Below are 23,995 nucleotides of genomic sequence, written 5' to 3' on the forward strand. Positions count from 1 at the left end.
CAAGGCATTTTGCTCTGCCATATTAGGTTTATTTATGTGCTGTGTTCTGGATTGTTAGCTGCTAATGAGACTTTGGCTCTTATTGCTCTAAGGCCTGAACAGTAACCTCATTTTAATGAGTTCATTATTTGCTGCCTTCTGAGTGGAAGACAACAAATTTTCCTTTTAATTAAAGGTCAAAACACCTCTGGCTAAGGGAAGTGTAGAGGTTATCAAATCCTTAGAGAAGGAAAATGAACGACTTGTCCTGATTTTGATGCCAAGCATGGGCTGGCCAGGCTGAGGTAGAAGGTGTCTCTCTGGGGAACGAAACTCCAAATCTAAGCTAGGCAACAACAACGCTAAAACGCGGTACTGGATTTCTGAAGACATTGTTAAGGCAAAACAGAACCTGAAAGTCAGCCAAAGTAATTAAAGAGGCTTTCCTCCTCACCCAAAGGTCTGTGTGGATCAACAGAGCTGCTAAAGCATGAGCCCTTCCCTGCATGTGCAACGGTGTTGGGGGTGAGGAGGAACAGATGCCAGCCGGATTGAGCCGACACAACGGAATCTTGTATTTCTTATTGAGGAAAGTGAGGCAAATATTGGGGCTCAATATTGGGGCTGTTTGTAGGGAGACAGATGGTACAGGCAGACGTGGGTTTGTGTGTGTGCAAATGCACAGGCAGGGACCGGTGATCCCTGAAACTTCAGTTAAACCAAAAAAGGATTAATTATGGGAATTAATACACAGATCCTTGTCCTCCTAGCATTCTATTAACCTATATATATATCTCTATATATATTTCATGTGCTTTTCATGCTGCTTCCACAGCAGGTAATAGCATTAGAGACAGGAAGGGTTCTTGGGAAAGAGAGGACCAGTGTCTGTGAGATCAGCTGGTGAGAACTTAGTGTCTGGTTGTGGAGGAAAATGCTAACAGTCTCTGAAACACAGACGTTGTTCAGCTTGAAAACTGCAGCTGTCAAAATGTCTTTATGACACCTCTAAAGACTATTTCTGCAAAACAGAACCAAATTCCTGACACTTGCAGATATCTCAGGGACATTCCCAGAAACTGAGAGCATCAGGAAAAGCACAGGAGGGACACAAGATTTGCAGGACTCAACATTACTCCAGTGTGGAGCAGAAAGCCTGGCATTTAATTAGGGCTCCTGCTCATACATGTGACCTTCCAGAGGCAGTGCTGTGAATGTAAGTTTTGGGAAGCAGCAAAACCTCCAGATCTTGGAGGTTCCTGTCTCTGTGGCAGGATCTGTGTGGTTGTGGTGCCCAGAGCACCCAGCCTCTGGGGCATTCCATGAGGGAGAGCTGCCCAAGGAAACACCATCCCAAGTTACTACAGAGCCTGTTGAAAAGAATGCACAGTGTGGGGGGCAAGTGAGAAAGGACGTAAGTTCTTCATTCAGTCTGTAGGGAGATCAGGGGAAGGAGGGGAAGCTAGATATTCCTGCTTTGCAGTGTATCTGTAATTTGCTGTTATCTCAAGTTATTTTACTTGCACAGACTCGTTTGAGGAAGTGCTTCTGGCATGGGAGGACGTACCAGTGCCCAGCATCCCAGGGGTACGTGGCCGAGGTTACACTGTCCCATCACTTTCTGAGGGATATGACTGAGAATCTTGTCAAAAACAGGCTCACTTGCCATTACTCAAAGTCATTATTCATTTGGGAGCAGATCCTAGTGCTGGATAGTGATTCCACTGCTGCCGGTTTCTGCTCTCTGGTGTGTGTGCATAAAATATGTATATGCTCACTAGATACACAATACTACTTATTTATATATACTGTAGATAGGAAATATGTGCAAATATTTGCACATACCTAACTTTGACATTACCTCTGCTTTGAGCTGGGGCTTAGATTAGATCACCTCCAGAAACCCCTTCCAATCGAAATTGTTTTCTCAGGCTTCTATGGCATATACTTGTTATAATACTAAGAAGTCTTTTAATGCATTTATTCATTTTTTGTCCCTAACACGTGTCCTTAATGCTTGTGCAGCTACATAGCCCTGAGGTTCATTCCCAAGCTGTTCTGTGAAGCAATTTGCTGGTGGTCTGTGGAAAGTTGGAGAACTACAAAGTTATAGTTTTGCTCTAAATTTCCAGCTGGGGAAAGAAAAAAAAGCAAAGAGTACTTTCAGCAATGTTTCTTTGCACTGCAAGCAGCTGCTGTCAGGATGTGATTTTGTGATTGCCTCTTCCCGCTCTTGCTCCCTCCCTGAAATCTGTGCTAGGATAAAAAAAAAAAAAAAATCGGGCTAAGCCTGCTGTGGTCTTGGCAATTTTCAAAGCCAGTGGAATTGGAATTGATAGGAATACCACAAAGTAGTTATAATCATAGTAGTGACTGTGAGGAAGGTGTGAAATAACTAGCCACTGCTTTTTTCTGACAGAAAAGCTGTCAGTAAAGAAGTGATGTCTAGCCTGACATCACTGATGGGGTCACTGCAAGACCAGGATTCCAAATTCTTTATTTTCAGTTTTCAGATTGGAGCATAAATTTCTGTCATAAGGGGGGACAATCAACTCAGCTGTATCTGCACTTGTTAAAGCTCAACTTGGTGAGGAATTTATTATCCCAGTGAAGCTGAGTTGATGATTTCTGTGTGGTGAGGATTTCAGCCCACTTCCCATGCTTATAGCAGATAATACCAGACTGTGGGAATCAGAAAGAATCCACATTATTGACTTACTGGCTGGAGTTTGAAAGGAGTTTAGGGGTTGGAGTTAGTCAAATCTTTGATGGAATTTTGTAATCACTCACCCTATACCCCATGCCAAACCTGACTGGAACAGCAGGGGCTAGATCAGAGGGAAGCTGCCAACCCTCACAGACCTAGAGACACTTTCCATCCAGTCCTTCCCACAAGTGGTGCCACTCCCAGTACTGGCTGCAGAACACTGGGCACAGCCAACAGGGCAAGCAGGGCTTTGGCCCTGCCTTCACAAGGGGTGGGACTGCATTTCCTTGTGCATTTATTTCCGTGAAGCGCCATGCTAATCCACAGTGCCACATAAATAATTAATAGGGAGCTCTCGGCTGGGGCTGAACACAGCCAGCTCTGCCTGCAAAGCTATTTTTTATTGTAGAGCTATTACTTGAGTCTGTTCAGCATTTCCCTGGAGTTAGCTGCCTTTGTGAGGTCAGACACGATAGGTGGGTTTCTTGAAGCAAGAAAAAAAGTGATGATTTGCACATATTTGTGTAGTATGTTTATTGCAAAGAGGAAAAAAAAGATTTTTCCTCCATGAGTGGAATACCCAGTTTATCAGATGTACTTCTGCTGCTGTTTTTTAACTCTGTCTTGAAGTCAGAAAACTGTGAGGAGTCTACCTGCATTTAATTTGAGCCAGAGGAGTGCATCTGTCCCAGTAGAGGTTAAGCCAGTTTCAGCTGAAGGAGATGAATGGGCTGATAGTGCACCCAATTCACCACTCACTCATGACTAAGTGGTGAATAACATCCCTGTGAACTCAGGAGGTGGCTTTTGATTTAGTATTAGAAGAGAGATGATGCTGAGTGTGACACAGATACCCCAGCAGTGAGAGCACCTTGACCAACCACGGATGTGTAGGTGCACAGATACATAAAATATCCATGGCGATAATTCGGTCTCTCTTCTTGGAAAAAGCAATTCCTGGCCTTGTTAGAGCATCTAGCAGCAAAAAGCTCAAATGAAGAGCAAGGGGGCAGTCTAACAGGGCAGAAAGTATAAACTGAAAATAAAGAGCACGAATAAAAAGCAGGGTTTATTTTAACTGGGACCACACAGATGAGTAAAGGCAATTGCTTCCCATTCTGGGGAAGATCGAAGGCATTAGGCTTGGCTGGGGGCATCCACAGGACCTGCTGCTGGAGCTGCAGGAGCAGGGAATGGCTGCAGTGGTCGCCTGCCAGCAGTGATTGCTGCTCTGTGTCAGCCTTACCCACTGAGAAGATTTACAGCCTCTTTGGCAAAGCACTGAGGGTCTTCAGTATCAATCATTACTGATTCGGAAGGATTTTCTAGGAACACTAACCAAATCTGCTGACAAATCCTGGAAGGGGAAAAATTAGCATGTGCCCAAGCTGAGCACAGGTGGCAATACCCTGGGCTGTGGAGAAGCCTGGGGCTGGCACAAGCCCGGGGCTGAGCAGGTCCCTCCCTGCAGGATCATGCAGCAGAGACAGGAGCTGGTGGCACTTTGCGCAGAGCAGTGAAGGGGCTTAGAGATTATTTCTTATCAGTTCTGACTTTTCAAAAGCTTAAGCATTTTCAGCAAAAGAAATCTCTTGAAGAAAGGTTCTTCAGGCAGGGGAATCAGGCGAAGGCAATCTGCCAGCGGGAGATCAAGGATTATTGGTCCAGTTTTTGAAACAACATGATCAGGAATGCTTGTTCTAATTTGAATGGCTCTGCTCCCTACGGCTGCAGTTCAGCCTGGCCAGCACAACAGCCCCGTGAAATACAGAAGAGGTGCAATATTTCCCCATATCCACATCTGCACGAGGCAGGTGAGGTTTGCCTGCCTCCAACTGCACTGTAGAGCTATCAAAAAAGAGGCCCGAAAGGCAGTGGCAGAACCCCCACCTCAGCTCTGATCAATCACAAAATTAACCCCTAAAATAAGTACTGAAGGGCAAAACCATCTTGAGGCTTTACAGGGGCCACATCAAGGTCTAAAATAGTATGTTAGTAAGAAATGCATGTTGAGCCATCATGATCCTGTTTGCAGGAAACAGTGCTGGTGTCAGTCATTGTGCTGCATGTCACTGACATAAAACCCAGACTTGGTCATTAGTTAGCTCAGGTCATGTTTAGGCCATGTCAAAAAGAAAAAAAAGGATCAAAGTCTCCCTCTCCTTGGCACAATACAAATATAGGGTAAAAGACAAGTAACACCAACAACTGCATTTTGGTTGAGTTGTATATTCTTTCTTTTTCTTGTGCTTTTGTGCTTCAGACTTGCTTCCTTAAGCAAAAAGAAAGAATTACAAAAAAAGTCTACAACCTGTTACAGGTGGGTACTCACTTGCTATAAATTATTTAAAGGCTAGACTAATGGAGGCTACCTTATTTATCTTCTTTAATTTATGGTTTTGGATCTACTGAGGTTTAATCAGAGTTGTCTTCCATCCCTTTACTGCCCTTGGAAATCAATCACTTGGATAACTTGTCACAAAAATAAAACTTCCTTAAAGTTCTCATCATGGACATTTATCTCAAAATTCTGAACACCTACCAGCAATCTCAAATTCCTGTTTTAAATTTACTGCTTAAAAACTAACTGAGGTATATGCTTTTTGGTGGGAAATTAAGCTTTTTTTTTCAGCACACATTCAATCATAAAGGAGAGATTGGAGCAGGTGATATATTCTGAACAGAGGTCTGTCCTTCAGGTTTCAGACTGGGCGTGTTGGCACAATGATGGATGTATCTTGTGGCTTTAAGACGGTGCCTCCATAGGTTTGGGGGTTTTTTTCCCTATGCAAGTCTGTCCATTGCCCACCCTCTCCATAAAAATCAGAAACCAGGGAAGTCTGGAGTACTGTTTCCCTCAGTTATTGTGAAACCTTCAGTTTGCAAAATCTTGATGAGTAAGGATGTGCTTTAAAAACCACTAGGATTAAGGGTTGCTTTTTAATATTTTTGAGATGTTTGATACTTGTCTGGCAGAGCTTAACTTCTTTGACCCTTCTTCCTTCTTTGTGATGCTGTCTTCCATTATCCAGGGAGCTTGCTTCAGTGTTTTGATAACTAGAATTGGATGTTTCTGTGGAATGAAAAGGGTATTGCAAGGCAACTCTTCTTGCTTTACACCACATCTCTTTCACCAGAGATCAGAGTGCTTCTGCCACCCTCTGCTCCTTCAGGTTCAGAGCAGAGGGAGCTAAAACCTTTATTGTCCTCGAGGACAGGTTTAAAATCCCTCCATCCCAGAAAATCCTCTTGCTTATCACTGCTTTATTATCCTTCCCAGCATGACGACAGCATAGTGAGCTGTCCAGAGGAGGAAGCTGGAAGATCCAAAGCAAAACGGCAATGCCCATGTTGCATTTCTGCTCAATTCTCTTGAATAGAAACATGAAAAGCCAGTATGTTGTCCAATAAAATCAATCCAGATCACCAACTGCGGCTGACACATTTGAAATCAAGCATTTCAGAAGTTCCAGTAGGTTACTTTTTCATAAAACTATGTAATTTCAGGTCAAATTGAGAACAAATCACTCTAACAGTCAAAGGAAATGTTTCGGGTTCAAAAGTATCACCACACCTTTCCAAAAAGTGGGAAAAATTACACTCAGAGCAAAACTGAAGTACTGCTCTTCCTCAGATCACTCTGGACTAGAGATTGGCAAAAACCTCAAACCTGCACCCTCGAGAAATTCAAGTGGTCCAATGTAATTGCGGCAAAGCGATGAAGCCTTTCAGTAACTTCCTAGGAAGGGAACTTCTGCTAACAGGAAGCCCTTCTAGCTGACTTTGCCAGCTGAACCTCGCCTAAGTGCCCACAGCAAGGCAGCTGGTCCCAAGCTCCCTGAGCAGGGAAGAGGATGATAACCTGGCTCACCAGGCTCTGGAAAAGACGCTGAAGCAAGGAGAGTAGCTGCTCCCTTGCCCCGTCACCAGGAGTCTGGGAGGCAATTTCAGCCACCAGAGAGAAAAAGAGGCTTTGGGTGAATTTGCTCCAGTCTGATGGAGCTCATCTCTTTCTAGATGCTGCTAAATCATTCTTGACAGGGAAGACTTATCCCTAGGGCTTCTAAAACTGCTTCTGACAAACAGCCTTTTTTGGTGTTGGAATGTACTGGATTTCCCTGAGCACTGTGCACCCGCAGTATTTCTTGTTAGGAAGGAATGCTTGTGTTCTCCTTGAGCTCCTCATCCCGGATTTTCTAAATTACACAGGACAAATGCTGTGCTTGAGTGCACGAGGTGAATTATGTGGAAGAGAAAGAGAACATTTCTAACAAGCATCTTTTTGTCAGGGAGTGGTTACTGATGTCTTTTACAACATGTTTTCTTGGCTGCTTGGAAGAGAATGGGAGCATAATTTTGAAATTTCTCATTCCCTTCCCCAACTTACCATTCGTATGAGAACACATTCCCGTGGTGTATGGAGCCTTCCCCAGGGATTAGTTCTTGGTGAAGGGTTCAGCCCAGACCCTAGAGGAGCAGTATGTTCTCCAAGAGTAATAATGGCTGACAATAATAATCCAGTGAAAAATCAGTGTTTGTGATGTTTGTGATCCTTTCCTAAGTCTCATAACAGTTGAAACTCCTGGCTTTTCTCTGTTCTCACATGTAGGAGAGCACTGCCTGTGAACCTTTATGGTGAATAGGTCTCTAGCACTTGGGAACAGGGGAGAGAGCCAATCCTACCAGCACATTAAATACCTGCATAGCATTGTCTCGAAAAACAAAAGAAGCACAGAAAGGTTGGGGGGAAAGGTTTGTTTTGGGTTTTGCTTAAAACAGTTTCCTATTTCAGAGCCATTCATATGCATTGTGGTGGCAGCCAGAAAGTGGCATTACTGAGGCAGTTAACTTTTAAATCTAGTTGCTTTTAATCTTAATCATTAAAGGCTGTTCTTTTCTCTCTCAATATTGCCATTCAAAGCTGTAGCTACTTGCAGCGTAAAGCATGAATTCATGTAACACTGGATCATTAAACTGGGAAAAATATGTTCAGCAAACTATCAAGCTTTTAATTACAGTTGTTACACTAAATTTCCACTCATTTCTGAAGTGAGAGCTTCTATTACTCTCACAGCTGAAGGGGTAATGCAATAATTTTATTTTATATGGGAATAGCTGTTCAAAAATCACAAATACTGAATTGCTGAGGCAGGTTTTACTTGGGTAGTGCTCTGCTAGCCAAACAGGACTGTTGGACAAGGTGTACATCCCAATCCTGAAAATAATGTGCAGCTGTAAGATGAGAAAGAGCTGAAAGCTGGGTGGTATTTTTCCACTGTGGGAGACCTTCCTTACTCCTCAAGCTCTTCCGTGGGCTCTGCATTCCCCCTTCTTTGTCCCCTCTCTCCTCTGCAGGGGTTCAGCACACCCCATGGCTGATGGCACCACTGAAATGACTAAACCCAGAGTATTTCTGTATGTGGAGTATCAGTGGGTTTGAGCAGTTTAAGAGCAGAAGCCTTTAAGAAGGCTGGTTTTAGCCATCCTACAGCAGGTTCTTTCCAGTCTTTTGCAGACATGGGGATCTACAGGCACAGGTTTCCAGCCTGAAATCCCCTCTGGTCTTTAACACTCACCTCAGAATATTTACAGCAGGGATGGGTAGCTCTTATTTCCTGATAATGTACTGGCAGCCTGTTCCCAGTTACAGCAGAAATAACAGTGAAAGCATATGGGAAACTGTATTCCCTTTCCTAATAACAAATACAGTGGAATTGCACTTTATAATACCACAGACATATTTGTTTATGATGCACATAAATCTCGGGATAAGTTACTAGGAAGACACATGCAGAGCTTTTTTTATTAAAGAATTCACATTCTGCATTTAACCTACCTTTTTAAAATGTAATGCATTATTATTACTATTATTATTATTATTATGGTCATTATTATTACTATTGACCATGCAGAGCATAGCCTCAGCAGTTCACACTTACGCCTAAATTAATACAGTTATAGAGTATTTAATCTCTATTAATTATAGATTCATATAGATTAATGCTTATTTATGCATGTGTATTCAATTAATTCCCAAACATTTGTGCTAATTTGCTGAAAAACTTACAGTAAATATTATTACAATGGAGGTCTTCAGTCTTTGTAGCCCTCAGGGATTAAAATATTACTGGAAAATGGACAGAGCACTTTGATCCTCATCCCTTGAGCCTCCTTCCCTTGTCCTGTTCTCCACCAGGGTGCTTTTCCCCACGTACAACCTGCTGCCCGCGTGATTTGCCCTGTTAAAACAACTGGGTCTCCAAAAAAGCACTTGTGCTATCAAGAATCAGTGACAGCTTTAAGAGCCAATATTTCATGAGGTTTGGGCAAGGCAGGCAAATACAGTCTCCTGTCAGAAATGTGAATTCCATCATTTTTTATACCACTTTTTACCTGAAGAGCTGATGTTTTGGGGTGAAAAACATACAGGTCCTGAAGCCCATGGCTTTAATTCAATCTGATTCAATCCAGGCAGTTCAAGTGTAATAGTGAGACAGCTCGTAGAAATTGCTTCAGTGTTGGTATTTTAGATTTAATATGTAATGTAAAAACTACATTAATAATTCTGGCTTTTACATAAAATGAAGAGGCAGTAATAACCTGAAATATCCATTTCCTGGGATATTCTCATATTAAAGAAGTCTCAGCAAAGTGTGAGTTATTTGCATTTTTTAATTTCTGGAAGATCAGTAATTCCAAAGCTACATTTAATTATGATCTTTGGAATTTATTTTTTTTTTTAATATTCTACAAACTGCCCCCTTTTCCTTTAGGCTGCCACAGCAGATGAGCTGCCAAAACACAGTTGTGTTTGAATCGTATTCACGTGAAACATTCTGCATTTCATAAATCAACATTTTGCCACAGGAAGCTGTTTCACTGGTACAATCCAAGTTGATCAAGTAACAAGAATATAAACTTCATTTTCCTCTGCCTTGCCACTTTGCCATTTTAGAAGGATTTTCCACTTACTTAGTGTAAGGATAAATGGCTAAACAAATAGGGTGGAAGGAAAACTTAAAATCCTACCCTCTGTATTTTTCCATACCTTGGTCAGAAAGGATTGTGAAGGTGGTATCAATTTTAAGAGATTTAGTTTGTGGGCTTTCAAAACTAAGTGCTAAAATGCCAATTAAATGACTACATCAATTAAAAAAATTAAACTCTGAGAAAAGGGATTCAGCCTTTTTCAATCAGAAGTGTTAAAAATAGCAGGGATGTCATGTGTTAGAGAAGCTGAGTGTGTATCACACCACAGATCCCACTTGTGTTTGGGTGCTGTCTGGAAGAAAAATGTGAACAGCAGACTAAAATAGTGCTGGTAATTAGCAGAAGGAACAAAAACACAGAGGAGAGCAAGGTTTACAAATATTTAGAGAAATTGTCATGGCTTGGAAAAGGATATTTATAATTTGTGCTTCTGAAGGGGAAAAAACCACTTAATCCATGGCTTTATTTCCTAAAGAAGGCAAACTCTGGACTCTAAAAGGGAGAACTTTAGTTTCTTACAGAAGCTGTCAGGCTGCCTTGCTGCCTTCTGTGCCAGCCTCAACTGGAAATACGGGAGCTTCTTATTGTATGCTCCCCTCATCAATGATAAATGCTGCAGTTTGATGTCAGAACACTCCAATGCAGGCAATGTGTTGCAGTAAATCAAATCCTGACGAACAAAAACGCTGCCCAGAAAGCCCCGGAGTGTTTTAGCCAATACATTGGTTTGTGGGAAATTGTCAATAGCTTATCCTTTCATTTTCTTGTAAATTTTTGAAAACTAAATTCTTAATGGAATTAAATAAAAATTGTTTTGTTTTCTCCCTGACATTTCTGGAGAGAAATTCTTAACTTTTATAAGATATTAGCTATAAAATGGTGTGACTGCTTAAGCTATAAATTACCATGTTTAACATTAGAAATTTTGTTGACACAAAATACATATTTAAATTACCAAATAGGCTTATATTGGAATTCCCCATGAGGCAAAACAATTTTTGCACTTTCTTTTTTTGAGAGATGAATGAATAGCCATCGAAAATAATTTTTATTTAAGTATGCAGAGCACTCTTCTCCAACAAACTCTGCTGAAAGCCACCCATGCCTCATTCCAACTCTCCCAAGCTATGCCTAACTCCTGTTGAACGATGGACTCAGAAGGTCATTTGCTCTGATGTCTCTGTAACAGTATTTGGACTCTGTAGATGTCCAGAGGAAAAGGAGACATTTATGAAGATTGTGCAGCCCCTTGGGAATGCCTAAATGTCCCTGCAGATGAATGCACAGCTCACAGGAAGCAATGGGCACATCCCAGATGTTGACCAAAGGCAGATTTTCAGGAGCAGGAGGTGTGGCTTGAGGGTTATTCTGTTCTGAGGTACCATAACCTGCTGATGATGATTTAGCAGTTTGGAAGTCCCACCTGCTGGCATGTGATGTTTACTTTCAGGAATGACAATTAGCAGAGTGTGTCCATCTCAAATTAAAGGTAATTTGGCACTTTAGAGGGACACCATGCTCAGTGTTTGGGGTGCAGCTCTTGCTGGACTCTTCCTGTGCCCTCTGCATAAGCTGGGGTTTGGTAACGCTTACCTAAAAACCCTTGGATTATTCTGCCTCCATGGGAAGAAGACAGGTGGAGGTGTAGAATATTGGAAGTAAAAGCAGCAAGTGAAGGGATCTTCGGCAATATTCATAGAAAAGACAAAGACCCTAAGATTTAATTTGTGTGAGGATACGTAGATAAAGCTATAGGGGTGCATGGACAGACAAATCTATCTAGGGATTTGAAGCCAGACATAGTCAAATATTTGGTTTTATGCTGCATTATGATACAGAGCTGGACAGAAAATGCCTAGTTAATTATTGCTAAATAATTGAAGTCTCAATTTTCTCCTTTTCTCTTGGAGAATTTCTCTATTCCTCACCTGTTTGTCCGTCCCTCCCTGTATCCACCCTTTTCCTGAGCACTGCCACTTGCACATCATTTGAATAATGCCAACGGTGCTAAATTGAGCTTTTGCTCTAAGTGTTCCTCCTGCTCCCATTTGGATGACAAAGGCGTATTTAAAGTCACTTAAGTAACACTGCTCCTGAAGGAGCTGTGTTATAGATGGGTTCCTGGTAATGTGTTTATTGCTGCATCAAGTGCTTTTAAGGCAATAATTATGACTGCTCTTGCAGTCTGCACTGCCTGGCCCTTCTACAAGGCTATTCCATCATTTCAGAGTGCTGTTTTCTGTGCCAGAAGCAACTGTTAGAGCTCCTTTTTAACCAATACGCGTTGTTTTAAAGGTCAGGTTAATGCAGGTCTCTTGAGGGGTGGATGTAAAGCAGATGTGTTTTTTGGATCCTATGGATTCCCTAAGTGAAGCTAAATTAAATAGAGTACCACGTGTATCCTGGAAATATACTCCAGTATGACGCAACCTATGACTTGAAAATTATTTTGGAGAAAGGATTCAAGAAATAAGTACAAACCCAGAAAATCAGTGCAAGTGTAGAAGAAGAACGTGTCACAAGTCAGTGGTGCTTGGCGCAGGATGTGTGAGCACTAGAAATCTCTGAATTTGACCTGAAAAACCTGCCATTTCTATATTTTTAAATGTGAGTTAGTTTTCAAACATTCAGGAAAATCTTGCTTGGGACATAACTGTTTAATAAATTCAAGAGGTAGAAAATTTGAGCCACCAGAATCTGTTTTCTGGCAAGACTGTATAAAACACTGTCAAGACCACCTAATCTTCAGTGGGAACCTGGCAGACAAGAGAACCCCAAATCTATTGTAATTCAGGGAGGGTACTCAGACAGACAGTCAATCCATCAGGTTGCCAAGGAGAAGAATACATGTTTTGTTGGTGGCAAGGGAATTGTGGTTTTTAACTACATTGGTACAGAAATTCTGAATGAAAGAACAGGCCCTATTGAAACAAAATAAGTACGAAACATTTTGTCTGATGTGTCTTGACAAGGCACTTGAGCAGTATTCAACACTCAAATTACTAAGAACTGGGTGAGTCAAGAGACCCGAACAAGGCAAATATTGAATGAACTGTCATCTCTGATGAAGCAGAATGGAGCAGGCACTCCCATTTTTAAAAAGATTATTAAAGTTTTCATGTAATGCCTCTCAGCTGCTCTTTAAATTCATTTTTAAAGACTTCAAGACCATCCAAAAGTGAGAGCTCCAGAACTCCACTTCATTGTGTTCTTCACTGTCACTCTCAAGTGCTTTAGAAGGTGACAGAAGTGTCACCCAGCCTGTAGTGACTAATGCTTGGCTGTCTCCTCTGGATTCCTGTGCTCACACATCTCCTGGACTCAGCTTCTCCCTAGACTGGCCATGGGTGCGGTTACTTTCCTGGCAGGGGCTTATTACTATTAAAAGAGTATCATGGTGACTGTTTTATTTCAGGACTGACCATTCTGCCATGCCTGGCGATATGGCCCAGACATTTCCAGTTGTTCCACCTGAAAGCAGTTGTCCTTGCACAAAATTCAGGGATAATCCTGTGCTGGAGAGATTGAGTGGTTGAGCTCAGCTTCCTGCTGTGCCAGTACTTTTTAATTTGGAATCACCAGGAAAGATGCAGCTCCAATGTGAATTCTTGGCTTTAAAACACTAAAATGAGCCAGAAATCACAGGCTTTACATGTTCCAGGCATTTTAATGATGGCGAAGGTCAAAGACAAAGTGTAGACTGTGGCAGTGAGGAGATGTCAGCGACTAATGTGATTCTTATTTCCACTGAAGGAAGTGGGCTGGAGCTCAGAGGGGAACGCAGACAGGCTGCAAGGAGAAGGAAGGCCTGCAGTCAGCAGTAACACAACAAAGGACATGGCCAAGCACAGCTCCATCGTTTTAGAGTAGCTCAGAAAGCCCAAGGATGCTCCCACCCCTATAGTGACAATTAGAGGGACTACTGAAAGGGAAAATACAACTTTTAGAGAAAGGGGCTGTGGGAAATGGTGGTGCTGGGACAAGCAATTTGTCCTTGATAATCTTACCCGCTCCAGCAAAGAGAGTGGGGGAAGAGAGCGAAACAAGTTGTTCCCGAGTCCACCCAGAACATGTGTTGCAGCCTAAATTCTAGAGCTAAGAGGAGGGTAGAAAGTGAAAGGCTAATGCCTTTTGCTTTATTTGGAGGGCTTTTTTATTTCTTTTATTTATTAAAGAGTAAATGCCCTAGCTTGCACTGTGCTCTTGCAGGGCTTTTGAGTTAACAATAGAACGTGTATTTGTGAAAGGTGACGGAGAAGCCCTGGTGGCTGTGTGGAGCTCTTCCTGGGTGAGTAAATATTGTACTAGCTCATACTATGGCAACAGAAAAAATAGAAATACTTCAGCAAGTTCTTACTCCTTGTTTGGATAATGCAGCCCTCTCTGTGCTCAGTTAAAAGCAAACTCTAAAGGTGAAAGCTTTGTATTTTTTCTGTATGGCACTGCCAGACACAGCGTAACAAGACATTTCCAGGAGTTTTTTGCCAAATCACTGATGCCAGTGATACTGGACTTGGGTGGCTGGGAACCAGTATCATTTATAAGTACACAAATTCACTGTTTCTGCAAATGAACTGATGAATTCTTTTGCCCTCTAAAATCAAGCACTGAGATAATATATTGGCAGGCAGGAAATGGAGAAATTCATTTGCAGAGGCTTGCTAGGCTCAAGATAGATCTCGACAAAGCTTGGAAAAACAGCTTTCTGTGGCTCTGCTCAGTTCCTGTTAATTACTTAGCCAGACATGACCTTGCACAACTCTTCTAACACCAGGGACTAGGAGATCTTCCGTGGTAAACAGAGCCCATAATAACCCTGTTCTCTAATCTCTGTTTCTGTAGCTGATGCCACCCTTTATAAAACTGTATATATCCCTGTAGCACCTAATTGAGAAACAGCTTTGTGAGGGAATAAAAACATTTGGGTTGCAGAAGTAATTACACAGGCATGGGTTTACTCGGTATATTATTGTTACATGCTAATATTGTTACCAGAAGACTCGCTGGGTACTAAAGCATTCCCAAGGGATTTGGGTGTGTATGGCACCTTTGGAGAGCCTAGCAGAGAGTCCCTGTATCCCCGCAAAGTGAACCCTCTGTGAGCAGCCACAGCCACTCCTCCCAAAGGCAGGGCAATGCTTTGCCATCACTGAAATACCAACCTCCTGAGTAGGTGTTACTTTTGCCTCTCAAGCAGAGCTTCTCTGCCATATGGGGTGAAGCCAGGTCCGCTGGTTCTTAATTGCCTCTTTCCCCCAGTGACTTGGGAGATTGTTCTCTAACTGGCTGTAATTATCCTTTTCTGTAAACTAACCAAAGTGCACTCTGCTTTCGGTGCTATGTTCATTAGCAGGATTCTGTTCTGTGGGTTACTGTATTCTGGGAATGTCCAGGCCGTAGGAACGGACTGATTTGTGTAGCAAGTGTTTGTGAAATACCCTGAGGAACAAATCCGTGCTGGGTAACTGGTTCAAAATGAAATCCATGATGCTGAGGACAAAGTATCTATGGGTGTTCAACTTGCAGGGTGGATTTATGTGTGAAACATTCACCTGAAAAGGGAGATAAACTTTTTGTTGTCCCCGAAAGAGAGCTTGAGGGGAAGGTTGGTTCTGAGCCTGTGCCTGCAGACGATTTCTCCCCGTGGTTAGTTTGTGGCATGATTTCTTGTGTGAGGTGAGGAGGGGATTTGTCCTGTGAGTGGCGCTGTTCGTGTTTTTATGATGAAAGCGGGCTGCTAATTTGGCCCTAGAGAAATGTGGGAAGAATGAAAGTTTCACTTTCTACCCTGGCTCAGGCATAATGAATAAAAGAAGGCTTACCATGCATCGCTTGAAAAAAAAAAATTAACAAGGTCTCAATCCTAGCCGATGTTTTTCCTTGCTATTGCCTAGATATTCAGCAGTGTGGACTGGTTGGTTTTCAGATGGATAAATGTGTGCAGCACACAAAAATAATGCTGAATGCTTTTAACAGCATCCAGCTCCTACTGTAGCCCCTGGATGTGGAGTTTTCTGCTGTGTCTCCTATAACAAGCATGGAAACATGGCTGCTGTGCCAAGCACAGGTGGAAAGGTTTGCCTAGCAATGTTGTTGGCTGCTGTACCAAGCACAGGTGGAAAGGTTTGCCTAGCAACGTTGGATAATAATGGAGGTGACTGGGGTTTTTTCCTGCATAATGAGATGATGCTGGTGAGAACTCTGCTCTGAATCTCCAAATGTCTCTGTGTGGACAGTCCTCTGCTGGTGATGGGGGCTCTTGAACTGCTGCGGACTAGTAACAGGCTTCCTTAGTGGAGCAAACCACGTCAGAAGGATGCTCTCAAAAATGCGCAGGCGGGAAGCTATTGCTGAAAAACTTGTTTCACAATTGCCTTTTGAGTTAATTTCCTCTTGTGTACAAGCCCTTTCTCGGAGCATTTTCCCATATATTTCCAGAGAGAGAGCACTTGATCACTGAGCTTGTGCACAGTGCTGAGATCTCAAAGACACCAGGCGCTTGGAGTGCCTGGTGCTCAGAATCAGCCCTGATGAGCATTCATACGCTTGGTTTGGCTAATAGAATTACCCCAGGTGTTCTGATGTGCAAAATTGTTTCAATTGTATGTGAGACTACTGCTTTTGCTGGGTATTTAGATACCTCAGTGGTCTGGATGAGGAGGCAAATGAATATAGAAATTGTAGGAATGGAAATAAGGGTTTAGAAATTAAATAGAAATCTGCCTTTAAAAACAAAAGGCTTGCTTATTGTTCTTGAAAGCATTGGGTATTTACAGGAAAAACCCTCCAGAATAAAGGGCTGGATAATGTGATATTGCATGCTTAGGGATTCAATTAATCTCTGACTATGATTCCCACATGTGGAAAATGACAAGAAATAACTGTCATGCTGTTGAGTTCTGTCTATTCTTTCCAAGTTGCACACATCTTTGAAAATTACTCTGAAAAAATTTAATGGTGTCCCTGGATAGTACAGATCAGGAAAATAAGGGTAGAAGAGCCCCCAGTGAGTAGTCAGTGGGCCTTTCACTCTATCAGATGGTTATGTCACTTGCTCGAGTGCATGCTGTGGTTCCACCCTGTCACTGGTAACTTTAAATGCTTACCTACTAGTCTGGTAATGAAAATTATCCTGCTAACTTGTAGAAGTCACATCGGGGCTGTAACTTCTTCAGGCTCTTTTTTTTCCTTTTGCTCTTTTTGTTCTTTTTAAATTCAGTGATGGTGATGTTTAAAAAGGCAACCATCTTGTATTGTTCTGTCTACTTCACAGGAATAGTGAGAGAAATAATACGGAAAAGGCTTCTAAAAGGAATTTTTTATATATACATATATATGTGCAACATACATGTGTACGCCCCTACATATGCACAGTCATATGTGCATCTCTGTATGTACGTGGGCAAAATGGCTTTTGATCTCAGGTTGTGGTTTATGTATCTGCTGCCTGCACTTGTGTACTTTCAGCCTTTACTAGGAAAAGGAGCTTTTCAGCTTTTACAAGCTTTGTCTCTTTTTAAACACCCATTTGCACATACACGTGTCTGGGATAGTATCCCCCAGTTCTCGCTTACCTTCACATCGTTGACGTTCATCCTTGTCCCCTCCTTCCCGACAAAGATGTCGTCTATGTCCACGAGAATGTAGCGCTCCAAGGAGAGCGTGAGCTTCTTTCCCGACAGGAAAGAGATGGCATCGATAAAGATGAGCTTGTGGAGCCAGAAGGTCAGGTTGTTTCCAAAGAGGACTCTCTGGATGCCGTCATGCAGGCCCAAGTCTTGGATGACGGTTGCATAGAGAGCAGCCCTCGGCAGGGTGGCGGGGGTGGGCCTGGTGGGCTGCAGCTCAGTGAGAAGCACGGGCTGGTAGGTGGAATGGTTAAACTGGAACACTGTCCAGTCCTCGCCAGGCAGGGGGCCCTTCTCCACCCTGGGCGCTTTGGTGATGCGCAGCAGGGGCGACTGAGGGTTTACCACGCAGTCTCTGAGGGCCACGTTGTTGTACAGCTGTAATGGCAACCCTTTCATTCTGACACTCGGGGAGCTGTTCTCGTTGGCTTTATGAAAACCAATTATGCTAACACTGTATTCCACACAGTATTTTTCCAGAAGCTCTCTATTCCATGAGTCCATGGACACGTATTTTAAAATATTCTCATATATAACAATGGTGTACTTCCCTCTCCCATTGTCTGTGAGAGGGGGAATGTCCCCCTTAGCTGGTGCAATGACCATGTGGTACTGAAACTTGCTGGACTCAAGGATGGCTATGATGTCTTGCCCCAGCTGGGAGTACTGGCTTTCCACAAACAGGAGCACAGTGGGATCAGTTCTAGAGGGATCAATTGGCTTCGGTGTTCTCAGCTCCACAGACCTGTAGGGCAGAAGTTTGAGGTCCTCGCACTCTGCTTGTCCAGTGGTTTCCACAAGGGCCATTTCCTGCTTGTAGCCAGTGTAGAGGAAATAGGCAGAGATGACAATACTTGCCAAGCAGAAGGTGGCCAGGAGAATGACCAGAGTTCGGAAGCTTCTGCGTAGCTTCCCGATGAGATTCATCTTTTGCAGGGCTTCCAGCTCCTGCTGGACTTGCCACTTTTCCGGGTGCTCTTCCTACAGTGCCATAGGAATGAGGAGTTGCGGAGGTTCCCCTTCCAAGATGTTCATGTGACCATTGCAGTGCATTTATGAAGCTGTCGGGGAGGTTGTAAAGCTGTTGGAGTGGGAAGTCAAAGGATCCGGAAAGATAAATTGAAAGAGGTTTTCTCAGAACACAGCAGCTGCCAATAATCAATGAAGAGGACTCTTAACATTATCTGCAACAAGAAGTAAAAGAAGAGTAAGTAAAACAAAATCCATAACGCAATTAAAAACACACGTTAATAAGGCCGGTGATTGATACTGGTAATCTTAGTAAAGAGGGAAGTTTCTGAGTAGTTCGAGGAGCACTCAGTGTCACTTGCTTTCTCGGTGCATTAAGGTAAGCTGCATTAAACAGCTCCCCCATGTTCTTAGCGTACAGAAATGAAGTCTGAACATAGCTTTTTGAGGATGTGCATCTACTTATCAGCATTTCTCATCTAACGTGCATTGTTGCTATTGGAAATGGGAGCAATGGAAGATTGTAGGGGCAAAATTAGGACGAAGTGCATCTTTGTAAAATATGGGACCACATTCCATGTCAAATTCAAATTGCGTAAGTGATAAATTCTGTGTTGGACTGGGAAACTAATGTGAGCAAAGTGAAAGACAGGACAGGAGTTTGAGGAAAGATTTGTAGGTCTTTCTTTCCCTTTTCCATTCTGCACTCAGAGCAATCAGTACTTCATGGTCCATTTTAGGAACTATAAAGATTCTATGGGGACATTCCAAGTGAATGAGCAGGCTGCTACAACTGCAGGCTGCAGCTGTGCATGGCTCTGCCTCCATCAGGGATGAATGGGAGGTGCTATGTAGCAGAAAAAGTACCTCAAGGGAGCTGTTTTAGTGCTAGGTGGGCAAGTTGGTGCATGTGCTGGTCCATGACACCTCCAGCTAAAGCACTGGGCCTCTGGTCTGGCCCTGTATGGATGAAGTACGAGCTGCTTAAACCTCATTGCTCTGAAGCCCTTGTGCAATTCCTGGCAGGTCTGCCTAAATTGGTGAAAAATTGCCATTGGTAACAGTAAACCGTATGATTCAGAGGCAGTTAAAGGTAACTAAATAAATAGCCTGTGCTGCTCTATGGATTTAAGTAGGAATTAACATCTTTCTGAATTATTTATATTGTTTGTCTATTGGAACAATGCGAGACAGTAAACTATGAATGATTTTGGAACTGCAGGGAAGAAATGCTTTTTCCAGGCAGATACTTATCAGTTGATGTGTCCTCCTCCATTAACTCAGATTGCACTTTTGACTTTTGTTCTGCAAACTATTCATTCATCTTAAGCTTTGCACCTAAAATTGGAAAATGCTTGTAAGAAGCATTTAGAGAGAGGGAGTTGTTTCTGAGGCCATTTGTGGCTCTGCCAGGTTCAAGCTCTTATCTGATTTACCTTCCTCAGCTGGAAGCTTGCTAGGAGATGGATACCCCTGGATTGTGGGCTGTTGGGGTCCCTCCCCCGCCGTGTAGCCCTGGGAGAGGGGCCCTGAGGGCACAGACACGAGGTTTCCCTGCCCCTGCTCAGCCTCGTTCCCATTGGTTGGTTTGTGTTCCCTGCGCGGGCAGAAGGACCCTTGGTCCCGTGACTGGAACAGTTCCTGGGCAGAGCTCCGGCCTTGCGGCTGGAGAAATAAACATCTCTGAAACAGCTATCAAGAATCTGTCTGTCCATATATATTTCCTTTCCACGGGACTCCTGGTTTGATATATGCGTGTTGCAGTATCCCCACTGCAACAGTGGGCTATTCCATCAGTGACCCTGCTGTGTCACACAACTGGCCAAGAGGGGAACGAAGTGGGGACAGAAATAGTAATAATAAACCTCTTCTGCATTTACTCGTTTCTTATGTGCGAGAGAAGAAATACAAAAGAAATCACAGCTATCATTAGGAAATGGAAGTCATCCTGATAATCTTAAGAGTACTTGCCCTGCTTTGGTGCTTCCCTTGTTCTGCCGTTGTCTGCTTGCTGGGATTTCACTTCTTATTAAACCTCCAATTAAGATTTCCTCAAAAGATAACACTGGATCAAGTGAAGCATCCTCTGCGAGCCGGTGTTGGAGTTTGGGTGACATTGATGAGTCACTCAGCCCGACTCCGAGGGCTTATCAGATCAGGACTCCTGCTCTCCGCGGGAGGGGCAGCCTTCAGGGTTGGGTGATGTGTCCCCCCCAAACAGCTGATTGCAAAAGGCTTGCTCGGTCAGCACGAGACAGGCACGTAACTTGGAAAAATCTTGAACTTCCCTTCCTCGGACTGTGCAGCCTCGGCTTGCTTTGGGCACTAGAGGGCAATCGCTTCTTGCTTTTGCGAGGCAGCACCTGCTCTCCCCGCGCTCCCCAGCACACAGCCCTGCCTGCGGCCACGCTCCCGCCAGAAGGCATCGAAAATCCCCAGGGAACGTAAAACACCTTAATTAAGACTCTTATGTTTAAAATTAAATAAAACCCAGGACTTCTGCTCTAAGAAATGTGCCGCTAGATCACCCTGGATTGCTTAGCCAATGTTTCAGCCTCCACCTGTGGCACAAGGGAATAGCATGTGAGGAGATCTAAAATTGCATATTTCCCCCTCAGTGTTTGGTCTTGCTGGATGTCCTGGGTACCGGTATTGCAAGCTGTCAAAACAGTAAACTTCACGGACATTATAGCTTGTATTATTAAAATAGGAGAATCCCCATACTTTATACCAGCCAAAACGAAACTATGGTCTTCATCCCTAACTATTTCCTCCAAATAACACTGGTAAAATCTGATCCAGATAAAATACTAATTATCAGATTTAATGCTAACTACTATCTGTTGTATGCAGATGTTATAACCAAATGCAAGCATGCCCACTTATTGCGATCTCTAAATATACTGAATTGGTAAAGAATTTAAACTTGCATAAGGAAACCCGGCATTGGAGCAGATCTTTTTTAGTCTGCACATTGTGTTTGAACTGCTCTCTTGAACTGATTATACTGTTCAGTAAAAAAAAGAATGGTGTGAAGTAATTAAAGGTTATGAAAGTAAATCAGCTATATTAGCCATTAGTGGGACTTTTTCCAAGGCATAATTGGAAGTTAAGTGCCATTTGTGCCTTTGAAACTCTCCCCCTTAAAGTTCAAGAGCTTTATATTCCCTCCAAAATTCAACTATCTTCGGAGAGTTCCTGTGCTAGATTAATTTGAAAAACATGGAAATAGGCCATATTTCATAATTAGTGTTACTAATGGAGTTTCATTTTGGAAACCGGTGTTTGAGGGTCCTGTGTTCCTGTGGTCACTGCTGAGCATTCACTGAGTTCAAGGGGGTAAAGCCCAAAGTTGGGCACATTTGGTCAAGGAATCAAGGTTACTTTCTTCCAGAGCTGGTCTGTTCAGCTGGTTTACTCAATGTGGGGCCTTTCCCCAGCAAGAGCAGAACTCTGCAGTACAACTCTGTTGTGATGTCAGAGACATCTGCAGGGACTCTTAATTTTTCTTTAATTCAGGCAGCTGAAGAAAAATGGAGGTTTAAAAATTGCTGCCTCCTTGCTAAATAACACTTCCTGCTTGCCCGCAGAAATGCATTTGATTGATGACTAAAGTGTGCTGATTTTGAAGATGATTGATTGGGAGATTAAGACTTGACTATTTAAAACTGATAGCACGACAGCGAAGAGAAACAGCCCCTTATTAATGCCATGTGTTAACTGTGCATCAGGAATTAAAGCTGGCTCCCTCGTGGGCCAGCTCCCACGGGCACAGCTTTCCCCAGGGCTTGGTGCCTGAACAGGCAGACTTGGTGTGTGGGCTTGGGGAGCTCCTCTTACCTCTGATCATAGGTAGGCAAAGGGTCTCTGAGCTACTTCAGCTTATGGAAAGTAGAAGTATTGCTATTAAGCCATCACATGTGTTCATTCACCCTGAGGATGGAGCTAATGGACTTCACGTCTGCAGCGAGTTCAGAGCGTGCCAGTGCTGACAGTGCCGAGCAGAGGAGCAGGACCCTCGTTGTTCCCCAGCAGTGTGGCCATTGCTAATCTCCTGTCTGCACCAGAGTGCACTGCTGGGAGTAATTCACCTGGAGGCAGGACAGAGCTTTCCCTTCCTTACTCCAGAATAAATCAGAAGTCAGAATGTCTTTATTGTCTATATATAAAACTCCCCTTTAGGCTAAAAACCTAATGTAAAGCCTTTCCTCTTTTCTTTCCTTTCTAAGCTTGTATGACTCCTGTCATTTACTAGCAGCCCAATGAATCATGGTACCTGCCTTGCTGCTCCTTGCATGTGACTCCTCATTCATTACAGAAACAAGCAAACTGATTTGAGTGATAAATGACTCCTGGTGACCATTAGCAAAAATTCAGCGTTTCTATTCACTGCAGAAAGAAAAAAGAGCACTTTTCTTTTCTCACTCTCACAAAAGTTTCCAGGAGATTTTTGGACTGAGCTCACAAAACTTAGATCCTCTTTGAAAGTAACTGGTTTTTTCTTTTCCAAACTTAACAAAGCTGCAATGTGCTTTGTGTTTGTAAATGTGGCTTTGCTTGAGATGTTGGTACCAGCTTCTCATAGCTCATCACAAGGTGTTAGAAAACTCTTTACCTAGGATAAGGCCAGCCTCTCAGCTGATAAAGGCTATTGCAGACCTTCTGACTTCTATTTTATAATTTCTGAGTGGAAAGGCTGCTCAGCACTTTCACCTCTTTTGTTTCTTTTCAATGACTAATCATGTGTAAATTAATCCCCAATTTTTCGGTATTTTCAGCCATTTGATCAAGTCTATAGTGCACATGTAATCTTGTGTGATTTCAGAAAGCTAAATGATGCCAGAGGGTGAAGTCGATAATCAATGAATATAAAGCAAAGAGTTTGAAATACTTCAACTTGTGCATTTGATGAAAGCTGGTGTGATTTTAGCGTGAAACAATACTTGGAAGGGAGCTGTTTGACCCTGCTGACTTCTGTTTCTCTTTGGCTTTAAACTTTTCCAGATGATTTCAGGAACTGGTGAAAAGGCTCCCTCGTGGAGCAGTGGCCGGAGGGTGATTTGGAGATGAGTTTTACACACCGGAATATTCTCACACAAGTGTACACCTATGCATATGCACATCCTTTGGTTCCCCAGCCCACATGTGACACTTCATGTTGCTTAGCTCCTAGCAGAAATGTGCTTTAAGACTTAACCAGACCACACTTCTGCTGAGTGTTGCCTGATGTTCAGCCTCAATGCTTCCTTCTTCCGACCCATTAACTTCCAACAGCCCCACGGTCATTTGGACCACCCAGAAAACCCCCTAAATATCCATCTGGGGTATTTCACTGAGGCTTCCTCCAAATGGCACAATTTATGGATCTCTAACGCATCAGTACTTCTGAACATAACGAGTAGTTGTAATAGCTCCTCAGAAATTGCTGACTGGTGGTTTCTCTGGAGTGTCAGGCATGGAAGCTCCTGGAAATCAGTAATTTAGGTATGGCCTGATGAGAGCCATGCAAGAGAGAATCTATGTAAGTATTTCTTGTTTCTTGACACAGTGGCTCTAGTCACCATCACAACAGGTAGGTGTTAGTGACCACACTCACCCTCTGAGCAGCTCCAGATGTTGTGCGGTGATACCAAAATTATCACCATATATATAATATTTTGATGTCATCAGGCAAAATACCTTAAATTCCGTGGCCAGACTTAATATAATTTTTAAAGTACCT

General features: G+C 43.0%; 1 protein-coding gene across 1 annotated transcript in view; it reads right to left on the bottom strand.

The window, feature by feature from the left end:
• LOC121661321 (bifunctional heparan sulfate N-deacetylase/N-sulfotransferase 4) overlaps positions 1 to 23,995 on the bottom strand; it is a 70,397-nt gene that overhangs the window by 37,710 nt on the left and 8,692 nt on the right. The window contains exon 2 of the mRNA XM_042021361.1: positions 17,251 to 18,488. Within this exon, the coding sequence (XP_041877295.1) occupies positions 17,251 to 18,231 (981 nt within the window). The 5' untranslated portion in view covers positions 18,232 to 18,488. The remainder of the gene's footprint in view (positions 1 to 17,250; positions 18,489 to 23,995) is intronic.

This window comes from Corvus kubaryi, unplaced genomic scaffold, assembly GCF_017639235.1.
Source record: "Corvus kubaryi isolate FWS band 111438036 unplaced genomic scaffold, C.kubaryi_AGA036_p1.0 37135, whole genome shotgun sequence".
Taxonomy (NCBI): Eukaryota; Metazoa; Chordata; class Aves; order Passeriformes; family Corvidae; genus Corvus; species Corvus kubaryi.